Genomic DNA, 27,956 nt, shown 5'->3' with positions numbered 1-27,956 from the left:
ATCTTACACACTGACATGCTATGCCTGCCACACTGTTACATACTTGCCGGGCAGCGCCACTCACCTGCGGAAGACGTTCATTAAGAAGGTCTGGTCTTGTCCGCGTTGCTGGTAGTGGTAAGCCATGGCTACTGTGCTCGCCCTGTCAGGCACTAGCTCTTCCTATGTACGTGTAGTCCCTGTCAGCCGCGACCCGGAAGGTGTCACCGCCACTCCTGTGCCCCGGCTCCCCCTCCTGTAGTACCCGCCCCCACTGCCCTCAGCGGGATAAGCCCCGTTCACGTCCTGTGTGGGTTGTTCGCTATGAGCGGTGAGTACAGAGTACAGGGAAGATTTAGCTCTTCCTGATATGTTGAGGGTCCAATGTAAATCCCGCTAGTGAAAAGTGCAGGCAACCAATCAAAGCTCTGCTTAGAGCGCCCTGAAAACCAGAACTAGACGCTGATTGGTTGTTGAAGGCAATATCTTTGTGCAGCAGGATTCTTAATCTTCCCCATTGTAATGTGCCCTGTCTGTGAAGTCACAAGGTGTGTTTTTAAATGCGTTTGGCTAGTTAGACCCGTTAACAACGCACTGGCGCATACGTTTTGTTAATGCATGCGTTAACATTGCGTTAACAATCATAAACGGTAATGTAATTAGGCAAATTACCTCTCATCAGCTGTTGTAATGCGTTTCAAACGCAATAAAAACACAACCAAAACGCAACGTGCGAACACGCCCTAAAGCTGGCGGCACACATGGTGTTTTGAAGCCGTTTTTAAGCAGTCCGTAAAAAAACCGCATTACGTTTTTCACCCGTTTTAATAAAGATAATTGGTAAAACCAGTCATTTTCATTTAACAGGCTGCTTAAAAACAGCCAAAAACTGGCTCAAAACGCCACATGTGCTGCCGGCCTTAAACTTTCAATAGAATGTTTTTTGTATTAAAAATAATTTTAAAAAAACTGTGAACTTAGCAGACCTATAGCCTGGCTCTGATCTGCTTTGCTAATGTGTTATAAAAAAAAAAAAACAATGTAGATAGGTTTGCAGAAAGTTCTGAAACTACCATATATACTTGAGTATAAGCCGAGACCCCTGATTTTACCACCAAAACTGGGAAAACCTATTGATTCGAGTATAAGCCGAGGGCGGAATTGGTCACAGACCCCCCCCCCCCCAGTATATAGCCAGACAGCTCCCAGTAGTATATAGCCAGCCCCCAGTAGTATACAGCCAGCCCAGCCTGCCCCCAGTAGTATACAGCCAACCCAGCATGCCCCCAGTAGTATACAGCCAACCCAGCATGCCCCCAGTAGTATACAGCCAGACCAGCCTGTCCCCAGTAGTATACAGACAACCTGCCCCCAGTCGTATGCAGCCAGCCCCGTGTAGTATACAGCCTGCCCCCTGTAGTATATATAAATATATATTTAAAAAAAAAAAAAACTTATATACTCACCCACCGGCAGCCCCAATGTCAGCGCGGCTCCTCTTCTGTCTTCCGCGCCTGTCTGCTTTCTTCTGTATCAGGCCGAAGGGCGCGGCCATGTTTCATCCTGGACGGCAGGCGCATACTGCGGCCGCTGCTGACGTCATACTATGCGCCGGCTGAGAAGAAACATGGCCGCGCCCTGCAGCCTGATACAGAAGAAAGAAGACAGGCGCGGAAGACAGAAGAGGAGCCGCGCTGACATTGGGGGAGCAGCGCTGCGCATCGGGGCCACTGGAGGGTACGTTTTTTTTTTTTTAGTACTGGGCTCGAGTTGAGGATTTTCAGCATTTCATTTTCATTTTTTGTGCTGAAAAACTGGGCTTATACACGAGTATATACGGTAATCATCATCAATCATGAATATATCCCAATGATATGAGAACATTCATTATTATTTTTGTTTAGTAAAGTGTTATTGTTTTTTTTTCTAGGCAAACAAAGTCATGAATAAGACGGCCGGAGTTCTTCCCTCATCACTTAGCAAGTATTCTGAGTGATAATACTATGTGCAGCTGCTACTTTACATATCATAGACAATCTTTGACATGGCAACAGAAGGGACCACAGCATTTAGGAAGATACTTCACAACTTTTTATCTTCACTTCCATTTATGTTTTTAGTTGCGTTTCTTCTTAGAATGATCCTTATAATTTATGGAGTTTACCAAGACCGCACAATGTTGGTGAAATACACAGATATTGATTACCATGTCTTCACAGATGCTGCACGATATATCACACAGGTAAGAACTATCATCTGTACCTTCCTTAGAGCTTCAAAACAGAAATCAATCATTATCTTAATTAAAACTGGTCAAAAACGGATGCGTTTTCAAAAACAGGTGTGTTTTTGGACGGACTGCTTAAAAACGGACCAAAAACAGGTTAAAAACGCAATGTGTGACTGCACCCTTAGGCCGCGGTCACACGATCCGCTAGGCGTTCGTTCATAACGCGACGCTAGCGCACAGGGGGCGGTCCTCGGCCCGACCGCACATGTGTTTTTAGAAAATTAATTAAGATAATTGGTCAAACCTATCAAAATGGGATGCAGTTTTTAACGAACTGCTCAAAAACGGATCAAAAACAGTTTCAAAACGCCGCGTGTGGCATCACCCTAAGGGTGGTGACACATATGGCGTTTTTGGGCTGTTTTTAGTTACGGCGTTTTCTGATCGTAAAAAACGCATGCGTTTTTGACAGGTTTGACCAATTATCTTAATTCAAACACATGCGTTTTTTCCGATCTGAAAACGCACTACTAAAAACGCCATGTGTGTCACCACCCTTAGGGCGCGTTCACACCTTGCGTTTTGGTCACGTTTTCATTGCGCTTGAAACGCATATACAACAGCTGATGAGAGGTGATTTGCCTAATTATATTACCGTTTACGTTTGTAAATGCAATGTTAACGCATGCGTTAACGCGTTGTTAACACATGCGTTAATGTCGCGTTTACGATGTGTTTTGTAAACTGAAATGTTAACAGTGATGTAATTAGGCAAATCACCCCTCCTCAGCTGTTGTATATTTCTAACGCAATGAAAACGCAGGTCAAAACGCAACGTGTGAACGCGCCCTCAGGGTGATGGCACACGTGGCGTTTTGAACGCGTTTTTAGGCCGCTGTTAAGCAGTCCATTAAACGGATGTGTTTTCAACCAGTTTGGATTAAGATAATTGGTCAAACCTGTCAAAAATGCATGCTTTTTGACACATGCGTTTTTTGACAGACTGGCCCCCGAAATGGCCCAAAAACAGGTTCAAAACGCCAGGTGTGGCATCATGAACCCGTTTTTGGCCCGTTTTTAAACAGTCCATTGAAAAACGCTTGCGTTTTTTTGAAAATGCATCCGTCTTTGAAAGGTTTTACCAATTATCTTAATTAAAACTGGTCAAAAACTGATGCGTTTTAAAAAACGCCAAGTGTGCCGTCAGCCTCGGAGTGAGCATGCTGTGAATCATCTGCTGAGGAATCTGCAGCAGATTTTTTCCTCATAGTGTGAAAAGGTTTTGATACATCTCATACATTACACTGTATTCCCTTTTGGATGGCAGCACGTAGTACACACATTGGGCCTCATTCATCAATTCTTTTTTTTTTTGCGTCTTTTTCATGTGTAATTCCTTTTTTGCGCCCTTTTTTATTCGCTGACTTCACTCTGTCTTTTGTGCTTTTCCAGATGTATGCACCGTATCTGCCCCTTTTATGGGCACTAATTCACACCAAAGGAGACCATGCTTAAACAAGCAAGTTTTGTGTTACTTTAATGCAAAACACGGGCGGTTCGTTCCCGATCGCAGGCGTTTCCATAGAAACACTGATGTGATTGAACCGCGACCTGCCCCGGTGGGTGCACTTTGGTCTGCGTTTGTAAACACAGCCAAAACGCAACGTGGGACAGTGCCCTGAAACTGGTATTTTCCAACATACTTTCTGTATCAATTCCTCATGGTTTTCAGGATCTCTGCTTGCTGTCCTGCTATAGAAGCTTCTGTGTTTACTTCCTGTAGACACAAATCTATAATAAGCCATGCACCTGTGTGACCATGGCCAGATTTTTGTCCACTGGAAGTAAACAATGACAGCAAGCAGAGAGCTAGAAAATTGTGAGGATTTGATGCAATGTATATTGGAAAATTGTATAACTTTTCGTTATTCAAATAATAATATGGAAATACCCCTTTAACCTGTTGATGCTCAGTGTCCAATATCGGACGCTGAGCCGATGCTGGTTCAGCTCAAAATCTGAGCCGAACCGGCATCGGCTATCAGTCAGTCAGATGATTGCTTGTTCATGTCCCATGCTGGAAAAAGTAAAAAAAAAAAAAGTTATTCAATAAAAAATAAAGAAAGAAATCAATAGAAATGCCAAAAAGCCCCAAAACATATAAAAAAAAGTCTAAATCATAACACAAACCCCACATATATAGTATCACCGCGTCCGTAACAACTCATAAAGTAAATCATTATTGAACCCGTACGATGAACGCCGTAAAAAAAAAACTGTTATAAACCCTCCAAAAATTATGATTTTTACCTATTCAATCCCACAAAAAATGCTATAAAAAGTGATCAAAAAAACATATGTACTCCAGAATGATAGTGGTGCAAAGTACAACATGTCCTGCAAAAGACAAGCCATCAACCAGCTCCGTAGCCAAAAAAGTAAAAATATTATGCCACTTGGAAGAAGGCAATACAAAAATGATAGATTTTTCCCCACATTAGGGTTTTATTTGACAAATTTATTCATGTCTGGTATCCCCGTAATCGTATCGACCCGTAAAATAAAGATAACATGATTATTTGAACACCAAAAAAAAAAAAAAAAAAAAGTAAAAAATCCAGTACAGAATTGATGCTTTTCTACTCCTGCCTTCAAAAAAAAGTTCCTAAATTTTCAACAGTAGGGGATACCAACCCCAAAATGGTAACACTGGAAAAAGCATCTCATCCCGCAAAAAAAATGCCATCACATGGCCCCAATAACGCAAAAGGCCCCAAATGATCCAGGTCCTTTGTACCTCAGACAATGGGAGGACGATTTAAACATCTCATTGACTCCGGAACAAAAGGACAGGATTTTTGAGCTCTGCCATCACACGACTATCAGCTCTCGATATCAAGAAGCGGGCTACACGGTGGTATAGAGTTCCTACCAGATTACACACAATTTTCCCACAGGTCCCTGATACGTGCTGGAGATGTGGCGAAGAAAAAGGCTCCTTCCTTCACACCTTCTGGTCTTGCAGAAAACTCTCCACGTTTTGGAGAGATTTGGGGCGAGTAATGAATACGCTATGCGGAGAGACGATTGTTCTAGAGCCCTCTCTCTTCCTTCTCCATCACTGCGAGATGTCTTCACACCGATACAAAAAGTCCCTAGTCCGATTCCTTATCATTGCTGCGAGGGCCTGCATTCCACTACTATGGAAACAGACGGCACCACCGACAATGGCTATGTGGGTGACCAAAGTTAACGACCTTATGTACATGGAAAACTTGACCTCCTCTGTCCATGGTACATATGAAAGATTCCATAAGACATGGCTGCCTTGGATTCAATTCCAACAGTCTCCTGAATATAGGGAGCTACTGTGAAACCTTGAAGGTAACGTACCCCTCCTGGACGGGCCATGCCCCTGTCTCTCCCCTCTCCCTTCCCTCCCTTATCCTCCCCCTCCTTTTCTTCCTTCCCTCTAATTCTTATATCCTGCTTAAAGGCCCCAACACCCCCTAGTTTGCCCCCTATTTTTCTTACACCCTGTTGCTGCTCTCCCGGAGACCATCTGGGACAGCTTGTTTTAACTTTCTAAACAAAATGACAGACAAGCGGATTGGTTATGTTTGTAAAATTTATTGTTAAGCTTACGTGACTTTCATGTGCTGGTCTTCTTTATTGACATGTACAATGCTGCCATCCTATGTAATGATCTGTTTGCTGTCTGTCCTCAATAAACGGAATTATAAAAAAAAAAAAAATAACGCAAAAGGTAAAATTTTATAGCCTACAAAAGGGGCCAATGAGGAAACTAAAATCCTGGCAGCTGCAGGGTGCTCCTTCCCTTCTGCGCCTCGCTGTGCCCCCATAACACAAGTAATGTCCACATGTGGGGGGGTCTCTGTACTCGGGAGAAATTATAGAACAAATTGTATGGTGGGTTTTCTCTTTTTATCTTTTGGAAATGTGTAAATTTTAGGGCTAATTGAACGTATAACCGACACAATTGGACCATTCTAAATTTCACCACCATTTTGATTCAATTACTATGAAGATCTCAAGGGGTTAACAATCTTCGTAAAAGCTGTTTCTGATAGTTTGAGGGGTGCAGAAAATTGGTTGGTTATATAGGGGGTTTTGATGCTAAATATGTTTAATTTCATTCAAAACTGTATTTATCCCCAAAATAGTCAATTCTGAAAATCCGGAAAATCGCTATTCGATTTGTAAGCCGCGTGACATCAAAATAAATTATCCAGACATTTCAAAAATGATGAAAATGTAAAGTAGACATATGGGAAATGTTATTCAGCAACTTATTTAGGTGGTAAATCTATCTGCCTGAAAACGCAATGATTTAGAATTACGAAAATGGCAAATTTTTCAAAAAAATTCATCATTTTTTCTTTTTTGGAAAATAAACGCAAAACTTATCAGCCAAAATTTACCACTAAAATTAAGTACAACATGTGGGGGAAAAAACAATCTCAGAATCGCTTTGATAAGTAACAGTGCTCAAAGTTATAACCATATAAAGCGACGCAGGTCGGAATCCAAAAAATCGGGTTAAGCCTTAAGCTACAAAATGGCTGCATCCTTAAGGGGTTAATCCTTCTTCATACATTCCTGAGGGCGCGTTCACACGTTCCGCTAGCATCGCGTCCGTAATGCGCTGCTAGCGCACATGGGGCGGGCTGATCGCCCGAGAAACGCAGCAGCTGAGCATGCCAATTGTGAGTGTTGGCTTCTCCTGCAAATTTGCTCTGCAAACAACCCTGGGGATGCGATAATTGTGGGACCTTAATGGATTCCATTCGGCATATGCACCTTTATAGAGAGGGTGCAAAAACGCAGTCATGACTGTGCCTATAAAAGCACAATTGTAAAAGCATTTAAGAAAAAAAGACAAATAGGGTGCAAAAAGCAAAGAAAAGACTTCAGGAAAATGCACAATATGGAAAAAGTGATAAATGACCCCATTGTCTGAAGAATCCCCTACAGGCAGCATGTTATAGAGCAGGAAGAGATATACATTAATAAAAAGGTTTGTTAATCAGAAGACCTTCAGGGTTTTTTTATGTTAATCTCTAACCATCTTGTACTTACATCTTTCCCTGGAGGTGTTCTGTGCAGTATACTTAAAGAAAATCTACCATCAAACTGAGGCACTATAAGCCTGGTACCTTTACTGATAGATCCAGGCACCGTCACTGTGGTAATTTTATATTTGTTATCCATTACCTCCTTCCTTCATAAATCAACTTTTAAAATGATGCTAAAGAACCTCTCCTTGTTGTAGCTTCATAGGCTGTTACACTGTTTTCCCCTGCTTCAGGACTTCCCCCTCCTTCTGTCTGATGTAATCTCACACTGTGGGTGGGGGGGAAAGTGCTCCTGCACAGTCTTCCCAGTTTCTGACCATAATAATCTGTGTTTGGTCAGAGAGGAGTAGCTGGAGGCGTGTGCTATGCTAATCTTCTCTCATATTGTCCAATCAGTGGCAGGCAATGTCAGAGAAGCTATTATGAATATTGAGCTGTGATTTTTTTTTCTATGTTCATCTAAAGCAGTGCTTCTCAACCTGTGGGTCAGGACCCCAGCGGGGGTCGAACGACCAAAACCGGGGGTCGGCTAAAGCCATCGGAGACGCAATTTTATTGTGTTTTTACTGCGAGTTGCATGGTTTGGGGTCACCACAGCATGAGGAACTGTATTGTGGGGTCACAGCATTAGAAAGGTTGAGAACCACTGATCTAAAGGATGTGTTCACACACATTCCCCTTTGCTTCACATTTACTCTTATGAACTGTTTGCGTCACTCTTTCACTGTGAATGCGTCACGTTTATGCTTATGCTGTGTTTGCGGCTCATTTACGCTTATGCGCTATATGGATCACGCGCTTCATTTGCGTCACACTTATGTACAGTTTGTGTCTAGTTTACGCTAATGTTAACATTTCCACAATGTGTGCGTCATGTTTACGCTTACACAGCATTTGTGTCACATTTACGCTTATGCGCCGTTTGCTTCAAACTTAAGCTGCATTTGCGTTACGTTTACACAGCGTTTGCTTCATGCTCACATGCTGTATGCGTCACATTTAGGGTGATGGCAGACGTACCGTCTTGGCTGCATTCGGGAACGAGACGCCGGTGTTTTGCATTAAATTAACGCAAAACACTGTCGGCTTGTTCCCGATCACAGGCGCTTCCATAAAAACGCCAATCCAATAGGGCTGCAGGCTGTCCTGGTGGGTGCGGCTTGGTTTGCGTTTGCAAACGCAGCCAAGACGGCATGTCTGCCAGCACCCTTACGCTTATGTGGCGTTTGTGCTATGCTTAAGTGGCGTTTGCGTTACGTTTACGCAGCATTTGCTTTACGCTTATGCGGCATTTGTCATGTTTCCGTTTATGTTGCATTTGCTTTTTGTTTAAGCTTACGTGGAATTTGCCTTTGCGTCACGTTTAGGATTTTTATGTTTACATGGCATTTCCGTTTGTCGCGTTTGACCTGTGTTTATGCTTACATGAACCACACTTGCGTTTACTGCGTATTTACAGTTCCGTGCCATCACATTTGCCTCTACACTTACATGCCGTTTGCGTTTGTTTGCATTGCACTTATGCTTTTGTGGTGCATGCGCTGATGTCTTGTTTGCACTCGCGTGTTTACAATGCCTGTAACATTGCATTTTTGTAAAAGCAATGTCAACAGAATATTAGGATTTGTGTGAACATAGCCTTTAGATGCACATAGAGAAATTACAGCTCACTACTAACAGTATGAGAGAAGATTAGCATAACATACGCCCCCAGTTCCAGCTCCTCCTCTCCGACTAAACACAGATTATCATGGTCAAATCCCGGGACTAATAACTCCGCAACTGTGGGGGCTAGAAGGAAAATTCAAAGTGTCAGTGAATCTATGTAGCTAATCCCCTTATAAGTGAGGTAGTGAAAGGTCCTCTTTAACCAGTTCGCGACCGCCAGCCATGTATTCACGGGCTGAGTCCTCTCCATAGCCAGTAAGTCTTTGCTGCATATTGCAGCAAAGGCTTACCGGTAACACCGATAGCACTGATCGCGGGTGTTATCACTGCGATGGCTGCTGGCAAAGCTGCCGGCAGCCTCAAAAAAATAGCGACGCACGGGCGCCGCCATCTCACTTGGGATCGCCGCTCCCCGAGACGTCATCGGGGAAGCGGCGATCCGTCTCCATGGTATTTCGCTATTTTGTTTTAACCCCTTCATTACCATGTGCTGATAGCACATTGTAATGAATGAGGAGGAAAATCCCCATATACTGCCATACTGTAGTATGGCAGTATATGATAGGATCGATCAGGCAATCTAGGGTTAAAGTACCCTAGGGAGTCTGAAAAATAGTAAAAATAAAAACTAAAAAAAGTTTAAAAAAAAATTATAATTAAAAAACCTAAAATTTCAAATCACCCCCCTTTCCCTAGAACTGACATAAATATAAATAAACAGTAAAAATCATAAACACATTAGGTATCGACGCGTCCAAAATATGATAACGGTTTTTCAATGCGTTTAACCCCGTAACGGAAAATAGCGCCCAAAGTCTTTTTTGCCATTTAGAAAAATATAAAAAAAATCTATAAAAAGTGATCAAAAGGTCGTACAGTCCTAAAAATGATATCATAGAAAATTTTATCAAATTTCGCAAAAAATGACACCACACACAGCTCCGTACACCAAAGTATAAAAAAGTTATTAGCGCCAGAAGTTGGCAAAATAAAAATAAAAATTTGTACAGGAGGTTTAAATTTTTGTAAATGTATGAATACATTATAAAACCTATACAAATTTGGTATCCCCGTACCGACCCAAAGAATAAAGTAGACATGTCATTTGGGGTGCTCAGTGAAAGACGTAATATCCAAGCCCACAAGAAAATGGCGCAAATGCGCTTTTGCACCATTTTCACTGCATTTGGAATTTTTTGCCCGCTTCCGAGTACATGGCATGGAATATTTAATACCATCAATATGAGGTGCTATTTGTTACGCAGAAAACAAGCCGTCACACAGGTCTTTACGTGTAAAAATAAAAAAGTTATAGATTTTTGAAGGTGGGGAGTGAAAAATGGACATGAAAAAGCAGGAAAGAGCCCGGTCCTTAACCGGTTAAACCCTGTGAAGCTACAGCACGGAGCAGGGCCGCCGATAGGGCAGTACAACTGGTACTGCCCTATGGGGCCCGGACTCTAAGACACTAGTGCCGGGGCCCCGGGGTACTGGAGGGGCCCACTCGGGCCCCCAGATCAATTGTAGCAGTGTCGGGTGTCTCTCATAGCGATCTGTGTCTTCTGGACAGATCGCTATGAGAGCATTTGCAGTCACTCACTGCTTTCCCCGGCAGGAGCTGCTGCATAGGAGACTGAAGGACCTGCGATGACGTCATGGTCACATGACCTGCCGGGGAGAGCAGTGACAACACAGAGAGACCTGCATCAGTGAGGTGAGTGGGAGACTTACAGGGGCCAGGGAATATACAGGAAGAGGGGGGCAGTGTGTATACAGGGGGGCAGTGTGTATACAGGAGGAGGGGGGCAGTGTGTATACAGGGGGAGAGGGGGCAGTATGTATACAGGGGGAGAGGGGGCAGTGTGTATACAGGGGGAGAGGGTGGCAGAGTGTATACAGGGGGAGAGGGTGGCAGAGTGTATACAGGGGGGGGGGCAGTGTGTATACAGGAGGAGGGGGCAGTGTGTATACAGGGTGAGAGGGGGCAGTCTGTATACAGGGGGAGAGGGTGGCAGAGTGTATACAGGGGGGGCTGTGTGTATACAGGAGGATGGGGGCAGTGTGTATACAGGAGGGGGGATGTGTCCACGCGGGGGAGGGGGGCAGTGTGACTACTGAAGGGGGGCCCATAAAGGGGCCCACTAGGGCTCTGTCGCCCAGGGGCCCACTAAAACCTGGAGCGGTCTGTGCTGCACACAGCGTCGGACTGGCCCACCGGAGTACCGGAGAATCCTCCGGTGGGCCCTGACGCGTGCCGAGTCCCGGTGCTCCGATGCGGTCGAGTTCCCAACTCTCCCATGACGGCGCGGCCCCCGGAGCTCTCACCTCTGCGCGGCCCCGGCGCTCTCACCCCTGCGCGGCCCCGGCGCTCTCACCCCTGCGCGGCCCCGGCGCTCTCACCCCTGCACGGCCCCGGAGCTCCCGGCGGTGGCCGCGTGGTCCCGGCGCCCGATGCCTGCTTCCTGCTCCTGTGCTCGCCTGCACCTGAGATGGCGCGTTCCCGCGGCTGCTGAACACGGTAAGGTCCTCTGTGTGTGTGTGTATGTCTGTCGGTCGGTACTGGGGTGGGGGTAGGCCCTATTTCTATCCTGGGGTGGGGGGTGAGGGAGGCCCTATTTCTATCCTGGGGTGGGGGGTGAGGGAGGCCCTATTTCTATCCTGGGGTGGGGGGTGAGGGAGGCCCTATTTCTATCCTGGGGTGGGGGGTGAGGCCCTATTTCTATCCTGGGGTGGGGGATGAGGCCCTATTTCTATCCTGGGGTGGGGGATGAGGCCCTATTTCTATCCTGGGGTGGGGGATGAGGCCCTATTTCTATCCTGGGGTGGGGGATGAGGCCCTTTTTCTATCCTGGGGTGGGGGATGAGGCCCTTTTTCTATCGTGGGGGTGGGGGATGAGGCCCTTTTTCTATCCTGGGGTGGGGGATGAGGCCCTATTTCTATCCTGGGGTGGGGGATGAGGCCCTATTTCTATCCTGGGGTGGGGGATGAGGCCCTATTTCTATCCTGGGGTGGGGGATGAGGCCCTTTTTCTATCCTGGGGTGGGGGATGAGGCCCTATTTCTATCCTGGGGTGGGGGATGAGGCCCTATTTCTATCCTGGGGTGGGGGATGAGGCCCTATTTCTATCCTGGGGTGGGGGATGAGGCCCTATTTCTATCCTGGGGTGGGGGATGAGGCCCTATTTCTATCCTGGGGTGGGGGATGAGGCCCTTTTTCTATCCTGGGGTGGGGGATGAGGCCCTTTTTCTATCGTGGGGGTGGGGGATGAGGCCCTTTTTCTATCCTGGGGTGGGGGATGAGGCCCTATTTCTATCCTGGGGTGGGGGGGGGGGCCCTATTTCTATCCTGGGGTGGGGGGGGGGGCCCTATTTCTATCCTAGGGTGGGGGATGAGGCCCTATTTCTATCCTGGGGTGGGGGATGAGGCCCTATTTCTATCCTGGGGTGGGGGATGAGGCCCTATTTCTATCCTGGGGTGGGGGATGAGGCCCTATTTCTATCCTGGGGTGGGGGATGAGGCCCTATTTCTATCCTGGGGTGGGGGATGAGGCCCTTTTTCTATCCTGGGGTGGGGGATGAGGCCCTATTTCTATCCTGGGGTGGGGGATGAGGCCCTATTTCTATCCTGGGGTGGGGGATGAGGCCCTATTTCTATCCTGGGGTGGGGGATGAGGCCCTATTTCTATCCTGGGGTGGGGGATGAGGCCCTTTTTCTATCCTGGGGTGGGGGATGAGGCCCTTTTTCTATCGTGGGGGTGGGGGATGAGGCCCTTTTTCTATCCTGGGGTGGGGGATGAGGCCCTATTTCTATCCTGGGGTGGGGGGGGAGGCCCTGTCTCTATAGTATATAGTCTTTATACAGCGGCAGTACACAGCCATACATGGAGCTACAGGGGCAGTACACAACCATACATGGTGCTACAGCAGCAGTACACAGCCATACATGGAGCTACAGCCGCAGTACACATTTGTTATATTTGTTATATGTTGTCTGTTAAACACTTTTATATGTTTACTGTTCACCATGCTTTAGTTTTTGATGCCATATTTGCACTATAATAAATATACTTGACCAAAAGTATGACTCCTATTGGCAATCTACCAGAAGAGTGTGCCTTGTCGTAGCAACAGGCCTCAAACCCTGTTTGTGAAAGGTCACTGCGGGGGGCAGGAGGCTTGTTCGGTTTTGGGGTGTGTTGGGGCCCAGACACTTTTGCTGTATGGGGCCCCGAATTTCCTGATGGCTGCCCTGGCACGGAGGGAAATACCCCAACAACCCTTCTGCCTAATAATTTTAAAAGTGAATTTTAGAAGGAAGGAGGCCATGGAAGATTACCTCAGTCACAGTGCCTGGATCTATGTGTGAGTGTCACTATCCATGCTTGATTTTGATGGTAGATTTTCTTTAAAAAAAGAGCATCACCCTTGAATCACCCCCAGATATATCAAGAGGCTTAGGCCTCCTAATTCTCCTGGCCCACTCCCCAGTGGATAATAATCACAGTTGCTGGCTGTTCAGTACCAATTGTGATTATTTCTGGGCTCCTACGCCAGTCCTCTGGTGTGGTTCCCTGATAAATATCCCCCAAAGCGTCTATGATAATCTTATTGAAGATCCTACAGACCTCTGTTAAACAGCAAACGCTGTGTGTATTTGAAAGCCAAGTGACCTAGGTCTATGAACAGCTTTGAAAACCAAGTACTAACAGGTATAGTTAGAACTTATTGGACATACAACAAGATCATAATAAGTTTAACTTTTCCTTCATATGAATTTGGTTCCTCTTTAACTGAAACATGCTCCATTGTGGGTTATGATACTGTATGTATAATGCTAGTAATAGTTCCTCATCTCTTATTTCAGGGATCGTCTCCTTATGAGAGAGCAACATATCGTTACACACCAATAATCGCCTGGATGTTAACGCCAAATATCTATGTTGCAGAAGTGTTTGGGAAGTTCTTGTTTGTGTCTTGTGATTTAATTGCCGCATTCCTAATCCACAGACTCCTCACCCTCCAAGGCCTCCATAGCCACAATGCTTGCAAGTATAGTGCTTTATGGCTCTTTAACCCATTGCCGATGGCAGTATCCAGCAGGGGCAATGCAGAATCGCTCTTGGCTGTCCTTGTCTTATCATCTTTGTATTATGTGAGAAAGCGTTCCCTCATGAAGGCTGCACTTCTATATGGTCTCTCGGTACACATGAAGATTTATCCTGTAACGTATATATTGCCCATTTTATTGTCACTACAAGCAACAGCAGTCGAGGGAAAAAAGCCTCACGAAGCTGATGGAAGGCTACTGAAATTCTTTAAAACTTCCTGGGACCTCTTCTTACGGCTCCTCAATTGGGACACTCTAAGCTTTGGAATTGTCTCCAGTTTGACCTTTTTTATACTGAGTTTTGTCTTCTATCATAGGTAAGGTTTATTTCTCCGGTTAAAGGTGCATATGTCACCCATAGACTACCTAGGAAAGGTATACCGTGCATTTTGTCCCTGGATGCTCTTGTTCATAATAACAGGGTCCACCACAGTGTTCTGTACAGCCTAAAAAAGGTTTTGCAACACAAGAATCTCCACAGTTCTGTATGGCAAATGTTACCATATATCTACATGTGAAAATGCTCTTTTTATGGATTTAATCGTAACAAAGTGAAATCAACTAAGGCTAAAGCCTGATCTGTTCAATAGTAAGCTTTATTCATTTTTTTTATAAAATGGGACTAAACAATGTGTGTATCTAGGTCAGGGTGAATTATGGGCTTAACCTAAATAGCTTGCTGTATTCAATGACTCCAATGCTATTCCGTATTCAGGAACCTGGGTCATTCCCCAAAAGTCAAAGCAAAACCTATAGATGGATAACTTGAATACACTGATTTCATATATAACAACAGTTAATATAATTTATATAAAATGGTATATACACTAAATAAAATACAGATGACACTTGCTAGTTCATATGCTACTAGTTTACCTACTCCCTAGAACTTTGTTGTATAAGGTACCTCACTTCTTCTTACCAGTTAATGACTCTTAAATCCTCAGATTATGTATTCCTTTTATTGGTACCTCTTGATAAAGGTATGAGTCCACCTAGGGTCAATGCTTATTCCTTCATTCAAACCAGGTGGTATTAGGTATTAGATTTTGGTCTGGCTATCGATGTTTATGGGTTAATGTTACTCTTGCAGGGCCCAGTTGACTTGTATTCCCAGGGTGGTAAGTTGACCCTGGCATTAGCTTACTCCCCTCGTCCATTTAGAAGAGACAGCCGCTCGTGTAGTTGCAGAGTATTGGCTGATGGCTGAGCCAGCGGTCTACTATTGTGTTGCGTTACGTTGGCAGATGTGTTTTCAAGCTCTGTGGTTGGGGTTTTCTTTGTTTTATTTGGCACACTGTAATGCGCAAGAGTAATATATTTACCTGCATTCTGCAGTCCATGGCCCTAAACAAGCTTAACCTTACTGACTTTATTTTTTGTTTATTGCAGCTATGGCTGGGATTTCCTTGAACACACTTACCTCTATCACTTGACCCGGAGAGATATCCGACACAACTTCTCGCCATACTTCTACATGCTTTACCTCACTGCAGAAAGCGATTGGAGCTTTATCATTGGCCTTGTGGCCTTTCTACCTCAGATATTGCTGCTCACCTTTGTTTCCATAGCCTATTACAAAGACCTGACCTTCTGCTGCTTCCTGCACACCACTATCTTTGTGAGCTTCAATAAAGTGTGCACATCTCAGGTAAGCTACAATCATGGCCAAACCTAATTCTAACATAACATGGCTGAAGAAGATCTTTGTTACAGAAACACTGTATTGGTGTCAATTTAAAGAGGGCAGCATTAAATATCACACACGTTTGTAGGTTCCTCATAAACTGAGATATTTAATGTTAAAGTTCCAGTCGGGAGGGGGAGCGGTATATAACAACGCTCCCCACTGTAACCGTGAATGTCTGTGGCATCTAGACGTAAAGGGGAGAATCTTATCTTTATGACATAAGAACTTTGTTTCTAGGTGCCAGGGAGTGTTAGAAGATAAAGGGGCACAGTAATCATAGGCTGACACTAAGTGCACCAGCTTATGATGGTGCCCCAGCTGCAACTATAAGGAGGCACCGGCCTCCTAATTAATCAGGTGGCTGACAGCACACTGCAACATTGTTCTGCACTGCTTAGGGCACTTCTACACCAGGTCTGACCTTAAGCACAGGCTTACAGGTATACAAGCTGTGATAAATGTGGCCCAAAGTCCACCTCCCTCGAGCCTGTCAGTTGAAGGCAGCATGGAGAAGGTGAAGGAAGAGTTGACAAATGCAGTGTGCTAAAAGACCAAAATGGACAACAAGAAGAGTGCCGTTACTAGATATGAGAAATTGGTTCTAACGACAATAGTCACAAGAAATTCATGATGGAATTTAGGACTCCGTTATGACGAAGATATGATTATATTTGAATAAATGTAGATTTTTGTTCATGAAAAAATAAAAAGATTGAAAATAAGCCGTAACCCATTTTTTCAGAGGAAAAAAAATCTGCTGTCTTATTTTCAGAGGTATCTAGGAATATCTTATGTAGTAATTGTCCTGGATCTGGTAATAGGCAGCAGTCTGCTACTATGTCTTATCCCCATAAAGGATATGTTAATTTTATTTGAGTCTGAATTGAAGCACTTAAAGTCATCTAGGAGCTTGTGGGACAAAAGTCTGCATTGCATAATCAGAAATCTTGTCAGTACAGTTATTGGGAGGAAGTGGTAGTGGTATAGACCACCAGCAACTTGATATCCTGGTCATGGAAAGAATCACAATGATGTCCTTTTATATTTTGGGAGAATCAGCATTACACATGTTGGACATACAAACCAGAATGGTTTGACTCTTCTCAACCTTTTTGACTCCTTACAGGTAATTTAATTACAGAGTTCAAAAGACCTTACATGGTTCTCTCTCCTCTCTGTGTCTTCAGGGCGCATTCCTATCTCACGAGCTAAGCACTCTCCTTACAAGGAGGGTGGCACCAATTGCGGGCATTAACCCTTTGACTTCTAACGTCGACACCACATTGGCTTTAAACGTCCTTCCATGTGATGTCATTGGGGACTGACGATCAGTTGCCATGACAGCCTAAAGTCTTTATAATACTTCAAGTCCAGTCATTGCTTCAAAGCTGTAACAGTGTACCAGTGGCGCACTTTTACAGATCTCTAGCCAGTTCTCTATATACTGCAATAAAGTAGTATTACACTATATGTTAGGAGCTATCTGACTTCCCAGGGTTAAAGGGGTATTCCCACAAAGACAAGTTTCTTATATGTACTCATGATAATAAAATAACAAACACATTCTCTAATTCGCTGTTATTAACAAACATGCAGCATTTCACAGATACAAGTCCAATCTGTCTCTATCAGTCCTGCTGTACACAATTTCAGTTATCCCTAGACACAACTCTAATTTCTGACTTTAGGGTCGGGTCACCATGCTTGCTTGCTGAGTTTGCTTGCCATGCTTGCTGAGTTTGTGTCTTTCTGCTCTGAGCCTGTAACCATGGCCGCTGCACGGAGCTCACAGACACTCACTGATTCACTTCCTGCCAGCACGTGATGAGCAGAGAGAGGGGCTGCAAACTACACACTACAAGGAGATAAGTGATCTGGGGGAAGCGGGATGCAGGCACATATCTATAAGAACACAGATGTATGCAGAGATGGAAGTTTAACCCCTTAACGCTGAAGCCACTTTTCACCTTCCTGACACGGACCATTTTTTAAAATCTGACATGTGTCTATTTAAGTGGTTATAACTTTGGAACGCTTTAACATATCCAGTTGATTTTGAGATTGTTTTTTCGTGACACATTGTACTTCATGCTGGTTGAGAAATTTAATAAATATATTAAGTATTTATTTATGAAATAAATTGAAATTTGGCAAAAATTTTGAAAAAAACAATGTTTTCCAAATTCAAAATTTTCTACTTTTTGGAAAGTTGGTCATATCACTAAAATAACTTGATAACTAACATTTTCCATATGTCTGCTTTAACTTGGCATCATTTTTCAAACATCTTTTCCTTTATTTTGGATGTTAGGAGGCTTATAACTTTAGGTGCAATTTTTCAGATTTTCACGAAAATCATCAAAACCTACTTTTGGAGGGTCAATTTAGTTAGAAGTGACTTTATAAGGCCCACATGACAGAAACCTCCCACAAATGACACCATTTTAGAAACTACACCCCTCAAAATATTCAAAACAACCTTTGGGAATTTTGTTAACCCTTTGAGCGTTTCATGAGCGTGAAAGATAAATGAAAGTGAAATTAGAGAAATGTAATTTTATCTTACTATAGATTCATTGAACACTAAAATTTGCACCTTCACAATGGGTTAAAAAGGAAAATGCATTTTACAATGTTGAGGGCAATTCCTCTTGAGTATGCCAATACCCATTTTGTCACTGTACCCTTCTGTACGGGCACAGGGGGGCACTTGGAATGGAAAGAGCGTTGTTTCGTTTTTGCAGGGTAAATATGGCTGAAAAAGTTTACATGTGTCAGGATGCATTTGGAGAGCCATAGTGGTACCAAAACAGAGGAAAGCCTCAACATGAGACACCATTTTGGAAAGTACACCCCTTGGAGAGTTTAGCAACGTGTAATTTGTGTATTTTCCCCAACAGGTGTTTGATTCAATTAGGCCCCAAAAGGGAAAAAAGGTGAAAATTTTCTCAGTCACTTTTACCCCAAATTTTTGTAAGCCACAAGGGATAAAAGATGAAACAACCCCATAAATGTGTAAAACTATTTCTCCTAAGCACAGAACTGCACCACTTTTGCATATAAAGTGTTGTATGGGTGCAAAGTAGGGCTCAGAAGGGAAAGTGGGGCTTTGGCCTTTTAGAAGCCAGATTTGACAATCATCCTTTACATGTGTCAGGATGCATTTGGAGAGCCCTAGTGGTACCAAAACAGAGGGGAACCCCAACAAGTGTCACCATTTTGGAAAGTTCACCCTTTGGAGAATTCAGAAAGGTGTAATATGTGTATTTACCCCTACAGGTGTTTGCTTCAATTAGGTCCCTAAAAGGAAAAAGGTGAACATTTTCCCCAAAAAGTCACTTTTACGGCTAATTTTTGTATCCCATAAGGCATTAAAGGTGAAACAACCCCAAAAAATGTGTACTAGCATTTCTCCCGAGTATAAAATTGCCCCACACATGCAAATAAAATGTTGTATGGGTACAGTGAAGCTCAGAAGGGAAAGAGGGGCGTTGGCCTTTTAGAAGCCAAATTTGACAGACATCCTTTACATATGTCAGGATGCATTTAGAGAGCCGTAGTGGTACCAAAACAGAGGGGAACCCCAACAAGTATCACCATTTTGGAAAGCACACCCCTTAGAGAATTTAGCAAGGTGTAATATGTGTATTTGTCCGTAAAGGTGTTTGATTTAATTAGGACTTAAATAGATAAAAGGTGAACATTTTCTTATAAAGGTCATTTTACTCCTAATTTTATATAGCCACAAGGGATAAAAAAATGTAATAACCCCTCAAAATGTGTGAACCTATTTCTCTGGAGTGTAGAAGTACCCCACATGTGTATATAAAATGTTGTATGGGCGCACAGTAAAAGGAAAGGGGAATGTTTGCCTTTTAGAAGCCAAATTTGACAGAAATGTTTGACATGCATTTGGAGAACCCTAGTGGTATAAAACAGATAAGAATCCGAAAAGTGACCCTAATCTTTGAATGCACACCCCTTAGAGAATTTTGCAATGTGTAATATATGTATTTGCCCCTACAGGTGAATGATCCAATTAGGCCCGAATCATTAAAAAGGTGAAAATTTTCCTATAAATGTCACTTTACCCCTAATTTATGTAAGCCACAAGGGATAATATATTAAATAACCCCAAAAAAGGTGTAAAACTATTTCTCCCGAGTGTAGAAGTACCCCACATGTGCATATAAAATGCTTTATGGACGCACAGTAGAGGAAAAGAGGGATGTTTGTCTTTTAGAGGCCAAATTTGTAAGAAATCCTTCACATGTGTCAGGATACATTTGGAGAGACGTAGTGGTACCAAAACAGAGGAAAACCCGAAAAGTGACCCTAATTGTTGAATGTACACCCCTTGGGGAATATAGCAAGGTGTAATATGTGGTGTAGTGTAATACATGTGGTGAAATGAGCATTTTGAACATATAGGTGGTTTCCAAATATGATGTGCAATGGAGTCCAAGATGGAAATTGCAATTATTTCTGGAAAGTTCAGTGCCCGTTATGTGGCGCCCCTTATGAAATAATGGAGGGGTATAGGGAGCAACGGGACATAACAGTTGTTACAATTATTCATTTTACCGAAATTAATTCACAATAGGTTGGGCGTGAATTGTGAATGTCTAGTGTATAAGGAGGTAGAATATACCAGGGGACCAACTAAACTTTTGTCACTCTGGAGTTGTCGCAGGTCTCTTAGTAGTATGTAGTGTCCATCCTAACTTCTCTTTTGGAACAGACTCTTTATTGAGTCCTACCATTAGAAGCAGCAGAATTCACCGGGAAAATGCTGTCCTGGAACATCTAAACCAGAGGTACTGGGGCCCCGTCCTTCTTGTCCCAATATTAGTGTCCTAATATCTTCCTCTTGAAAACAGAGAAATGATACGGCAGGACATGCACATTGGAACAGCTCGTAAGAGTTGTACAGCGTAATCTGTACAATGTGCACGGCCCGCACTTTTGTACCATATCTTGGTTTTTCGTAGGGAAATTATCGCCAAGTGTTGCTCTTATTCACCCTAGCGATGCCCATTGTGACGAATATTGCTGCTTTTGGCTGGACCATATCGACCAGCAAATAGCGGCAAACATGGACAGAGGGGGGCAACAAAACCCCTCTGGACCGCAAGGCAAAATTGGTGGCTGTCAGGAACAGCCGCCACCCTGCCCCGATCACCGTGTCTACAGACATGGTGACCGGTATTACTGACGTCATAAGTAAATTCGCTGCTATCGGCTCGTCTGAATTGATGAGCCAGTAGCAGCGATAATAAACTGGGGGTGTGTGGGGGGGACGTAACCCTTCTGGTCCATGGGGCAGGATGGATGGCTGTCAGGAACAGCCGCCGTCTTACCCCGATCAGTGAACAGCCGCCGTCTTACCCTGACCGGTGTTGGAAAGTCACTACCCGCCGCACCGTTTTATAACAACGCTCGTTGGGAATAGGCTATACAATCTTTATTTATTTTTTAAGCAATTTAGACAAATAAGGGCTTATTTTTTGCGAGACGAGATGCACTGTAAAAAAAACTTAATTTTAGTGGGTTTTTAGCTTATTGAAGAAATTTTATTAACTTTTTACGTGTGGAGGAAAATAAAATCATCAATTCTTGTTTTGGATTTTTAGCATTTTTTTGGGGGGTTGTTCACTGTAGCATAACAATATATTATCTTTATTCTACGGATCACTACGATTACGGTGATACCTCATTTATATAGTTTTATTTTTATTTGTCCAATTTTATTGAAGGAAAACTAGAATAGAAAAAATTGCATTTGTTTTAGTATTGCCATTTTTATAGTGGCATAATTATAGTATTTTTTGGTTTACGGAGCTGGTTGTAAGCTTATTTTTTGCGTGACAAGTTGCTCTTTTTATCGGTATCATTTTGGTGCTTGTAACTTTTTCGGATCACTTTTTAGAACATTTTTTGTAAAGCAATTTGATAAAAAGTTTTAATTTTTGGCAAGTTTTTGTTTTTTTTTTTTACCACGTTCACTGAGCGGGTCCAATTATGATTAGGATTTATTGTACAGATTGTTACGGACGCAGCGATACCAAATAAGTGGGTTTTTTTCGTGATTTAGTGTTTTTTATACTTTATTACTTGTGTAAAGGGAAATGTGGTGTTTGGGGGGACTTTCACTTTCTTTTATTATTTATTTTTACTGTAAAAAACCTTTATTTATTTATTTTTCCTTTTTTTACAGTTAATGACATCTAAGCTTGAACAAGTGATCTTCTGATCACTTGTTCAAGCTTTTTTTTACAGGTTACACAGTGCAATACAGATGTATTGCACTGTGTAATGTAAGACACTGAGCATGCTGCGCATGCCCAGTGTCTTACAGCCGGGTCCTGCCAGGAGGCAGGGACCCGGCACCGAGAGGAGGATCGCGCAGCCCCGGGCACCGGCAGTCCCTGCGATCGGAGGAGCGGACCCTCCCCCGGTAAGTGCCGCGGGGGGGGGTCCGATTCGCATTTAATTAACTTTAAATGCCTCTGACACGCCGCGGTCAGCGCGACCGCGGCGTGTTAGGGGTTAACACCCGCGATCGGAGAACTCTCCGATCGCGGGTGTTAGAGGCGGGTGTCAGCTATAACATATAGCCGACACCCGCAGCTTCTGGCCCCGGCTCCGTTCAGGAGCCGGGGCCAGAAGCTTGACGTAATAGTACTGCATTTTGCGGGAACGCACCTCCCGCGATGCAGTACTATTACGTCAAATGTCGGGAAGGGGTTAAAAGTCTATCGGTCTCTATTGTTTATGCTTCTGTGGCATCTCATCTCCTGTCTCTTTCTATGTGTCAGTTTGTTAGTACAATGTCAGAATTTTGTGATTTTTGAGAGTGTCAGCAATAAAACTGAGTAACAATGTAAAGTACGGGTTAAAATTATCTTAATTGTTGTGAACATCACTAGGTGTTCAAATTAAAAGGTGTTTAAAAGGTCAAATTACCCCCCTTTCTAGAACTAATATTATATATACATACAGTCACCGGCCACTTTATTAGGTACACCTGTCCAACTGCTCGTTAGCACTTAATTTCTAATCAGCCAATCACATGGCAGCAACTCCGTGCATTTAGGCATGTAGACATGGTCAAGACAATCTCCTGCAGTTCAAACCGAGCATCAGTATGGGGAAGAAAGGTGATTTGAGTGCCTTTGAATGTGGCATGGTTGTTGGTGCCAGAAGGGCTGGTCTGAGTATTTCAGAAACTGCTGATCTACTGGGATTTTTACGCACAACCATCTCTAGGGTTTACAGAGAATGGTCCGAAAAAGAAAAAACATCCAGTGAGCGGCAGTTCTGTGGGCGGAAATCAAATGCCTTGTTGATGTCAGAGGAGAATGGGCAGACTGGTTTGAGCTGATAGAAAGGCAACAGTGACTCAAATCGCCACCCGTTACAACCAAGGTAGGCAGAAGAGCATCTCTGAACGCACAGTACGTCGAACTTTGAGGCAGATGGGCTACAGCAGCAGAAGACCACACCGGGTGCTACTCCTTTCAGCTAAGAACAGGAAACTGAGGCTACAATTTGCACAAGCTCATCGAAATTGGACAGTAGAAGATTGGAAAAACGTTGCCTGGTCTGATGAGTCTCGATTTCTGCTGCGACATTCGGATGGTAGGGTCAGAATTTGGCGTCAACAACATGAAAGCATGGATCCATCCTGCCTTGTATCAACAGTTCAGGCTGGTGGTGGTAGTGTCATGGTGTGGGGAATATTTTCTTGGCACTCTTTGGGCCCCTTGGTACCAATTGAGCATCGTTGCAACACCACGGCCTACCTGAGTATTGTTGCTGACCATGTCCATCCCTTTATGACCACAATGTACTCAACATCTGATGGCTACTTTCAGCAGGATAATGCGCCATGTCATAAAGCTCAGACTGGTTTCTTGAACATGACAATGAGTTCACTGTACTGAAATGGCCTCCACAGTCACCAGATCTCAATCCAATAGAGCATCTTTGGGATGTGGTGGAACGGGAGATTCGCATCATGGATGTGCAGCCGACAACTGTGTGATGCCATCATGCCAATATGGACCAAAATCTCTGAGGAATGCTTCCAGCACCTTGTTGAATCTATGCCACGAAGAATTGAGGCAGTTCTGAAGGCAAAAGGGGGTCCAACCCGTTACTAGCATGGAATACCTAGTAAAGTGTCCTGTGAGTGTAATATATATATAATGATAACATTGTTAGGCATTGCGTTGTCCCAAAATTCACAATCAAAATATAAAGTCATTCCCAGTGCTAAACTCCGTAACAGAAATTTGCACCCAAATGTCCAAAACACCACTTTTTTGCTAATTTGTAACACAAAATTTTTTATAAAAAGTGATAAGATCAGTATTACAGTGATGTCAGCTCATCTCACAAAAAAATTACACCTTACATAGCTCTGTACTCCAAAGTATGAAAAGTTATAAGTGTCAAAAGATGAAAAAGTGAAGAAATTTGTTTTTGTACAGGTAAAATTTTTTTCAAAATGTATTAAAACGCAATAAAACCTTTAATTTGGTATCCCTGTGATCATGCCGACCCCCAAAAAATAAAGGAGATATGGCTTTCTCGGTGCCCTCCAAATGACACAAGAAATGGAAATGCAAAAAACAAAAAGCCAAGTTAGAAGAAGCAGTCATTCTACCACAAGGTGGCTGGTACACTATGCAAGGAGCAATGTGTACTGTAGTGTACAACTGTGATAGGAATGGATTGCAGTCCCTTCATCAACTACTACTAACCTATTCTATTATATAGAAGCCCTGATAATCCCTTTAATAATTGCTTTGGTATTTTCCTCAGTATTTCCTGTGGTACCTTTGCCTTTTGCCGTTGGTTATGCCTGGTCTGAAGATATCTTGGCAGCGGAGTGCATTTCTTCTTTCATTATGGTTTGGTGGACAGGTAACTAAATACCCACATTTTTATAAATAAGATGTTAATAAGTTTTTAATGTCTTCATTAAAAGATATAGATGTTGAAACGAGAGAGGCTTGTCCATGCCATTTATGCTGCTAGTAGTTGAGGTCATTTCAGGTTGCGGTCACACGTTGTTTAAACTGCATTACCAAGTGACAAATCATTCCCTCACCCGTATTTTTTATTTTTTTTTTATTTTTGCGGATGTGAAAAAAAGATGGATGCAGACAAAAACCTGGAAGCAAGACACCCATAACACGCAATTGATACATAATTGACACGCAATACACATACTCATACTAAAGGAACACACCAAACACCTTTGCATTTTAACCAGTATAATAAAACATTTAGTAACATGGGGGTGATGTATCAATTCGAACAACAAGAAATGCTATGCGCCATATTTATTGAGGGTTTTGGAACATTTTTAGACAGTTTTAATATGTGTCTGAAAAGGGTGCATGGCCTCACTTTAAATTTTCTTGAACTCAGGTTATTTTGTCTGTGTGCCAAAAAATACAATATTGTGGTGCAGAAAACTAGACCAACTAAGCAAAGCAAAGTAGGACTCTACTAGGATATGATTCTAGTGATGCGTTTAGGTCAAAATGCATATATGTGAGTTTCTCTAATGCATTAACAACACATCAAAACTCAGTGCAATAAAGGTTAGGTTTAAAAAAAAATAATAGGGACTGGGGTGCTGGTCAGAGTTGATGGTAAAATGGATTCAACACAGAAATTCGGGAGGAAAACTTGTTAGAGGTGCAACAGATTTGATTGGGGCATAAGGTCATCTTGTAGCAGGACTATGACCCCAAATATACAGCCAGGGCTACAATGGTACGATTCACCTCATACCATGTTCATTCATGTGTTAAAATGGCCCACACCACATCTCGAAAGGCTTTGGGCGATTGCTGGAGGAGGAACTATAACAAGAGATGAGCAGACCAGACGTTACCGTTTAGGTTAGTCTGCGTGACCTGAGCATATTGCCAGATTGGCAGCCAATTCGGCAAATTGTTGCCCCTAGCCATGGCTATAATTGTCCTGGGGGACACTTTGGGTTTTCTCTAGTTATAACCAAGATATTTGCCTTGAACAGCAGTCTGGTCAATTTAGGTATATGAGAATAACTATGCTATGCTAAGGTTCCATGACACGGCCTTGATTTAGCTTTAAAAAGATGTGAAAAATAACATTTTCCTTGTTTTGCAGGCATTATGGCTAGCTTCAGCCTACTTTCTGGAATTTGAAGGGCTCAACACATTCATACTTGTTTGGCTGGCAGGATTGGCTTTCCTCTTTGTAAATAGTTATGTTCTTGCCCAAATTATTATGGGCTACAGTGTCCATAGAGGAAATGTGAGAAAAAATAAACAACAGTAACATTTGTGCTACATACCTTCTGCTGTGAATTATGTTTTATTGGGGCATTTTCCGTGAGGAATTTGGATAATTGGTGACTGTTTCACTAATTCACTTTAACATTACCAATAATAAAAATATGTCTAATAACTCACTAGTAAAGAAACCAGGACTGACCTTTAAACAGCCAGGAATTTTCTGGTATCTCAGTGGAAAGAGAAATATGGCAAGTCAATGATCAGGTTCAAATCTCAGGCTCTTTAATAGTATGGAGTACTACCTAAAGTTTACAATCTCTTGTACAAAGTTTCAAATGTTATGCCCTCAACACAGAATCCTGTAAGCAGGGCATCAGGAGACCTTTCTCTGGCTCCCCCCATGTCCACATAGAGAATAGTGTACAAATTGCCAAAAATTGTCTATAGCAAAACTGGCTTTTTCCAAAAAAAAAAAAAAAAAGTTAGATTTTTAAAATGTACCTTTCTGTATTCAGAGCTGTGTTCCTAGTCCCATAGGAGTTGCCAGTGAGAAGCAGCCCCCCAACTTTGAGAAACTGCTCCGTCATGCATAGATTTCAAATTAAAAAAACTCTCACATCCCTCATATCTCCTCTATGCCTTGTTGCTTCCCCCCCTCAGGGCATCATACAAGTCTGCCCCACTGCTCACTGGCCACTCCCATGGGAAAGGGTACACAGCTCTGCATACAGAAAGGTAAACTTTGATACAACTTATCTTTTTTTCTGAAAAAGCCAGTTTTACTATAAAAACTTTGGCATGTGCACACTATTCTCTATGGGCACATGGGGGAGCCAGAAAAAGGGCTCCAAATGACGAGAAATGGGGGAGTAGCAAGCATTCCTCACCCACTCCACTCTCCACTGAAAACTGAGTTCCCAAACCACAAGTATGGTGAAATATAGGACAGGTTCTACATATTGCAACGCAGCTGCCCTAACTGTGTGTTCACCGAATTGTGATCATGGGCCATAAACCTCTATGGGGGCAGTGATGTGGCCAGAAATTGTGCAGCCGTATCATGGACCTCAGTACTATTGTGTGTGCAAGGCCCAAGTGTAACTTTACCAAATTATTATATTTTTGCTCCTTAGGACAACTTGATTTTAAAAATTTTGGGTTGACAAGGGAACATAAGATAAAAGATATAAATAATCTTTATCTATATAAAAAAAATATTATAATAAACAAAGCATCATTGCAGACGCCTTACCCTGACCACTGCAGTCTGGTACTAAAGTACATTAATTTACCAGAGGGCACAGAGTTCAGTTTGTAACTAGAGGTCACCTGCCATTAAGTTGGGGACACAGGCACCATATTTCATAATAGAAAGAAACAGCATATTATATATATAAACTTACAGTTAATGTATAAGTTGATATCAATACTAAGGCTACATTAACTTTACATGTGCCCGTCGGACCGTAGCACGGCGGGCACACGGCGGCGACAGGGAGAGGAGGAGGGGGTGAGCGCTGCTCAACCTTGCCCCTCTCCATAGAGGAACATTGCACACGGCGCCATATACTGGAGAAATATAGGACATGTCCAATAATTCTCCCGGCTATGAAATGGTACGGTGCCACACGTGTGTAGCACTGTACCGCTCCCGTAGGGCATCGTGTGCCCATTGCCTTGTATGGGGGGCCGTATATGTACGTGTGAATGTAGCTGAATTGTTTATAAACTACTTTTTGTGAAGTATACATGTGTATCATAGAAATATCACAGAATGCTTCATATATTCCAAAGAGCAAACAAAACAAAAACTCAGTACTATTTATAGTGATATTCACATGAGCATCCTACTCTGCAGTACCAATTCTACCAGTGTCATTTATTGATA

The 27,956-nt window shown here is 43.0% G+C and overlaps 2 protein-coding genes across 3 annotated transcripts in view; one reads left to right on the top strand and one right to left on the bottom strand.

The window, feature by feature from the left end:
• PDCD6 (programmed cell death 6) overlaps window positions 1-318 on the bottom strand; it is a 41,885-nt gene extending 41,567 nt beyond the window's left edge. The window contains exon 1 of the mRNA XM_072152905.1: window positions 65-318. Coding sequence (XP_072009006.1) covers window positions 65-126 — 62 coding nt within the window. The 5' untranslated portion in view covers window positions 127-318. The remainder of the gene's footprint in view (window positions 1-64) is intronic.
• Window positions 133-26,325, top strand: PIGM (phosphatidylinositol glycan anchor biosynthesis class M). Of its 2 annotated transcripts, none has more exons than XM_072152903.1 (6): window positions 133-310; window positions 1,910-2,221; window positions 13,838-14,397; window positions 15,473-15,731; window positions 24,600-24,701; window positions 25,941-26,325. In XM_072152903.1, exons 2-6 carry the CDS (start codon window positions 2,024-2,026, stop codon window positions 26,109-26,111), a joined length of 1,290 nt encoding a protein of 429 aa, XP_072009004.1. In that variant the 5' UTR covers window positions 133-310; window positions 1,910-2,023; the 3' UTR covers window positions 26,112-26,325. The 2 variants fall into 2 exon arrangements, with proteins under 2 accessions (XP_072009004.1, XP_072009005.1); XM_072152904.1 differs by lacking the exon at window positions 133-310 and adding an exon at window positions 403-527.
• The last annotated feature ends 1,631 nt before the right edge of the window (window positions 26,326-27,956 follow it).

The sequence above is a fragment of the Engystomops pustulosus genome, chromosome 5 (genome assembly GCF_040894005.1).
Source record: "Engystomops pustulosus chromosome 5, aEngPut4.maternal, whole genome shotgun sequence".
NCBI classification, from domain to species: Eukaryota; Metazoa; Chordata; class Amphibia; order Anura; family Leptodactylidae; genus Engystomops; species Engystomops pustulosus.
The sequence above is the reverse complement of the archived record's forward strand: the minus strand, read 5'-3'. Positions and strand labels throughout refer to the sequence as shown.

Excerpts from the sequence above, each read along its gene's own strand:
- PIGM (XM_072152903.1), top strand. The coding sequence starts at position 2,024 with ATGGCAACAGAAGGGACCACAGCATTTAGGAAGATACTTCACAACTTT. Across the intron at positions 14,398-15,472 it reads AGTTTTGTCTTCTATCATAG|CTATGGCTGGGATTTCCTTG; the intron begins GTAAGGTTTATT and ends TGTTTATTGCAG. Across the intron at positions 15,732-24,599 it reads ATAAAGTGTGCACATCTCAG|TATTTCCTGTGGTACCTTTG; the intron begins GTAAGCTACAAT and ends TATTTTCCTCAG.